Raw genomic sequence first — 4,277 nt, 5'->3', positions numbered from 1 at the left:
CAAAACCATACCTCTCATGAAAAAAATGCGTTTTTTCTTTCAATTTTTTCCTGATTTTTTGTGAAAAGCTAAAAAAGAAAAGTGAAAAACTGAAAGGCGAAAAAATCATCTAAAAAACCAAAAATACGTGCAGAAAAATAATTTTTTTTAAAAAAAGCGTCTAGAGCGCGATACGTGGCGGCGGCCGTGGCGCGCTTTCACCCCATCCCATATGATTGTTGGGGAGGCTCTCGAAGGAGCACTCCTCAACAGTTTTTTTTAGGGGAATGCTCCTGGCTGGCTCTAAGAGACTTCGATGTACAGTATCGAGTTTCGTCTGGTTAGCGAGCCGGCCTTATTGAATTTATAACGGGCTGGGCTAGGTTGGGCCTCACTTCGGTGACCTACCCCAAACCCCACTTCAGTTCACTAGCCCACCCCTCTCGTCCTGTCTCCCGTTCTTCTCCGACCACCCGACTCGCCGGCCGCCACCTTCCCACTTACCGCCCCGCCGGCCGCCACCCACCGCTTCCGCCTTCCCATTTACCGCCCCGCCGCCGCAGCAAGACCACCACATACCTCTACGACCAATACATGCTCCAGAGATGCCACTTACTCCGACCTGTTTCCTCCCCCCTCCGCCGCCGCCGCCCCATCCACTCCTCCGCTCCGCCCCAAGCCGACGGCGAGGTCGGCGCCGCGACCGACCCAACTCTACTGGGCCGTCTCACTCGCCTCCTCCTCCTCCACCGCTTCCCCGCCGTCTCCCGCCTCCTCTCCTCCTCCCCGCTCACACACGCCCTCCTCCACGCCGCCCTCCGCCGCGTCCGCCTCGACCCGGACGCCGCCCTCCACCTCTTCCGCCTTGCTCCGTACCGCCCCTCCCTCCTCGCCCACGCCCAGCTCCTTCACATCCTCGCCCACGCCCGCCGCCTGCCCGCCGCGCGCGCCCTCGTCGCCTCGCTCCTCTCCGCCCGCTCCAGCTCCGCAGCCCCATCCCTCTTCCCCCACCTCGCCGAGGTGTACAAAGACTTCTCCTTCTCCGCCGCCTCCTTCGACCTGCTCCTCCGAGCCCATGCAGACGCTGGCCAGCTTACCGACGCCCTCCACGTGTTCGATGAAATGGGGAAGTTCGGGTGCCGCCGCACCCTGCGGTCCTGCAACCGCCTGCTCAACCAGCTTGTACAGGCTGGGGATGTGGGCACCGCGGTGGCTGTGTTTGAGCAGATGCGGTGTGATGGTACACTGCCGGACGAGTTCACGGTGGCCATCATGGCAAAGGCGTACTGCAGGGATGGGAGGGTGGCACAAGCAGTGGATTTCGTGCAGGACACGGAGAGGATGGGTGTGGAGGTGAACCTTGTGGCATATCATGCGGTTATGGATGGGTATTGTGGAGTAGGACAGGCCGAGGCTGCGAGAAGGATTTTGCTATCACTGGAGAGTAAGGGTCTGTCACCGAATGTTGTGACATATACCTTACTTGTAAAGGGTTACTGTAAGGAGGGGAGGGTGGAGGAGGCTGAGAGGGTGGTAAGGGAAATGAAAGAAAATGAGAAGATTGTGGTTGACGAGGTAGCCTATGGTGCGGTGATCAATGGCTATTGCCAAAGGGGAAGAATGGAAGATGCCAACAGGGTAAGAGCTGAGATGATTGATGTCGGACTGCAGGTTAATTTGTTTGTGTACAACACACTGATCAATGGATATTGCAAGTTGGGGAGGATGTTTGAAGTAGAGAAACTTTTACAGGAGATGGAGGACAGAGGGGTGAGTCTGGATAAATACAGTTACAATACTCTAGTAGATGGGTATTGCAGAAATGGTTCCATGAACAAGGCATTTGCAACCTGTGATATGATGGTAAGGAATGGGTTCGCAGGAACAACACTAACATATAACACGCTATTGAATGGTTTTTGCTCACGTGGTGCTATTGATGATGCACTCAAATTGTGGTTCTTGATGTTGAAGAGAGGAGTAGTGCCTAATGAAATTAGCTGTAGCACACTGCTGGATGGTTTCTTCAAAGCAGGTAAAACCGAGAAGGCCTTGAACCTTTGGAAGGAAACCTTAGCAAGGGGTTTGGGAAGAAACGTGGTTACAGTTAACACAGTTATCAATGGGCTGTGTAAGATTAGGAGGATGGTTGAAGCAGAGGAGCTATTTGGTAGGATGAAGGAATGGAGATGTCCTGCTGACAGCTTGACTTACAGAACACTAATTGATGGTTACTGTAAAATAGGTAACCTGGATAGAGCTACTCAAATTAGGGTTGACATGGAACATTTAGGCTTTGCTCCTTCAGTTGAAATGTTCAATTCTTTCATAACCGGATTCTTTGTAGCTAGGCAAAGTGGCAAGGTGAATGATATCGTTGTTGAAATGACTGCAAAGGGTCTTTCTCCTAATACAGTCACTTATGGAGCCCTGATAGCTGGATGGTGTAAAGAAGGCAATCTGCATGATGCCTACAATTTGTATTTTGAAATGGTCGAGAAAGGTCTGACTCCTAATCTCTTCATCTGCAGTGCTTTAGTGAGCTGTTTCTATAGACAGGGAAAGGTTGATGAGGCAAATTTGGTGTTGCAACAACTTGTCGATACTGACATGATTCCAGACTGCAGTGCAAGTACGGTTGATATTGGTAAAGTAGCACATGTCATTGAATCTCTTGCTGGTGGAAATGATCAGTCTGCAAAAATTATGTGGAACATTGTTATTTTTGGGCTGTGCAAATTGGGTAGAGTTTCAGATGCTAGAAATTTGTTTGAGGATCTGAAAGTAAAGGGATTCGTTCCTGATAACTACACTTATTCTAGCCTCATTCATGGTTGCTCTGCCTCAGGTTTTATTGATGTAGCTTTTGGTTTGAGGGATGCGATGTTGGGCGTTGGTCTTACTCCAAATATCGTAACATACAATTCTCTCATCTATGGCCTCTGCAAATCTGGGAATGTTCCAAGGGCAGTTAGTCTTTTCAATAAGTTGCACTCAAAGGGCATGTCTCCTACTGCTATCACCTATAATATCCTGATTGATGGACATTGCAAGGATGGTAATACAACTGAAGCCTTCAAGTTAAAACAAAAGATGATAGAGCATGGTATTCAGCCTACTGTATTCACCTATTCTATACTGATCCATGGTCTCTGTACTCAAGGGTATATGGAAGAAGCAATCAAGCTTTTGGATCAAATGATTGAGAATAATGTGGATCCAAATTACGTTACATATTGGACACTGATTCAAGGTTATGTTCGATGTGGTAATATGAAAGAGATTTCCAAGCTTTACAATGAGATGCATATCCGTGGACTTCTGCCTGAAGCCAATTTTACTGGGCATGTAAAACATGCAGATCCAGTTGTAATTTGTAAACAGCCAGAATGTAAATATAGTCAGTGCTAACCTTTTGTTTGTGTGTATATACTTTTCATTACTTGGAAGATGTTGGTCAGTTATGGTTTACATGAGAAAGCAAATCACAAGGCCCCACCTCTAACTTTCAATTAGTTGACAAAGGTCTTGTTACCTCATGTTCTCAACTTGTCGTACAAATTTAGTCTGATCTGTTTTGTTTTTATTGCTTATTTTAATCTTGTTTCAGAAACCAACTCTTTGTACAATTAGAAGCTTCAAAGATCTATGTGAATCTACTTGAAGAATACGGTCTGCTTTATCCATCACACATTATCCCTTTCTTTCTACAACAAGAGAGAGTACTCATGCAATCCATGTTCATCTTTGGATCAATTTTATTAGGTCACTGGCTCGAGAATTTTATAAAGGGGGTGGACAGACATGCAAACTTCTCCAGTCAAGAAGAGGATGAAGGTAACACTCTTTTCCTGTCATCATTCTGAGTATTCAGAGCGACACTATTGGGTGATAGTCTGTGATATAGATGGAAGTTGGAATATAAATTATTTTGTTGGATTTAAGTGTTCTTTTCATGTGTAGCAATGTTTTTGGATGTGCCTTTGAGTTATTGTTATTTGTATCTGCACCACACGAATGCTTGGAATAAGAGTATCCAAAACTCGCTAGATGGCATTAAAGATTTTATTAGTTCTACCAGTCGATGCTGAGTTGCTGACCTTCAAATATTATTCATGGCTTGTCTATGTACGGTGTTGTTAGAAAAAATAGGTACCTGGAGCATGTTTTATTTTATATCTCTGGAACAATTATTTTGGTGGAGAAAATTTCAGTGCATATAGATAACATGCATGTACCCTTCTTGCTCTTTATCTGCTTTTCAAGGTGCCAAATATCACATTTGTGGCACATGTTTT

The 4,277-nt window shown here is 46.2% G+C and overlaps 1 protein-coding gene across 1 annotated transcript; it reads left to right on the top strand.

The window, feature by feature from the left end:
• The first annotated feature begins 393 nt into the window (after window positions 1-393).
• Window positions 394-3,407, top strand: LOC125515849 (putative pentatricopeptide repeat-containing protein At1g19290). Its single transcript, XM_048681345.1, has one exon. It carries the CDS (start codon window positions 574-576, stop codon window positions 3,388-3,390), a length of 2,817 nt encoding a protein of 938 aa, XP_048537302.1. The 5' UTR covers window positions 394-573; the 3' UTR covers window positions 3,391-3,407.
• The last annotated feature ends 870 nt before the right edge of the window (window positions 3,408-4,277 follow it).

The sequence above is a fragment of the Triticum urartu genome, chromosome 6, assembly GCF_003073215.2.
Source record: "Triticum urartu cultivar G1812 chromosome 6, Tu2.1, whole genome shotgun sequence".
In the NCBI taxonomy this organism is placed as follows: Eukaryota; Viridiplantae; Streptophyta; class Magnoliopsida; order Poales; family Poaceae; genus Triticum; species Triticum urartu.
The sequence above is the reverse complement of the archived record's forward strand: the minus strand, read 5'-3'. Positions and strand labels throughout refer to the sequence as shown.

What these genes read in the sequence shown, in the direction of transcription:
- LOC125515849 (XM_048681345.1), top strand. Translation starts at nt 574, where the DNA reads ATGCTCCAGAGATGCCACTTACTCCGACCTGTTTCCTCCCCCCTCCGC.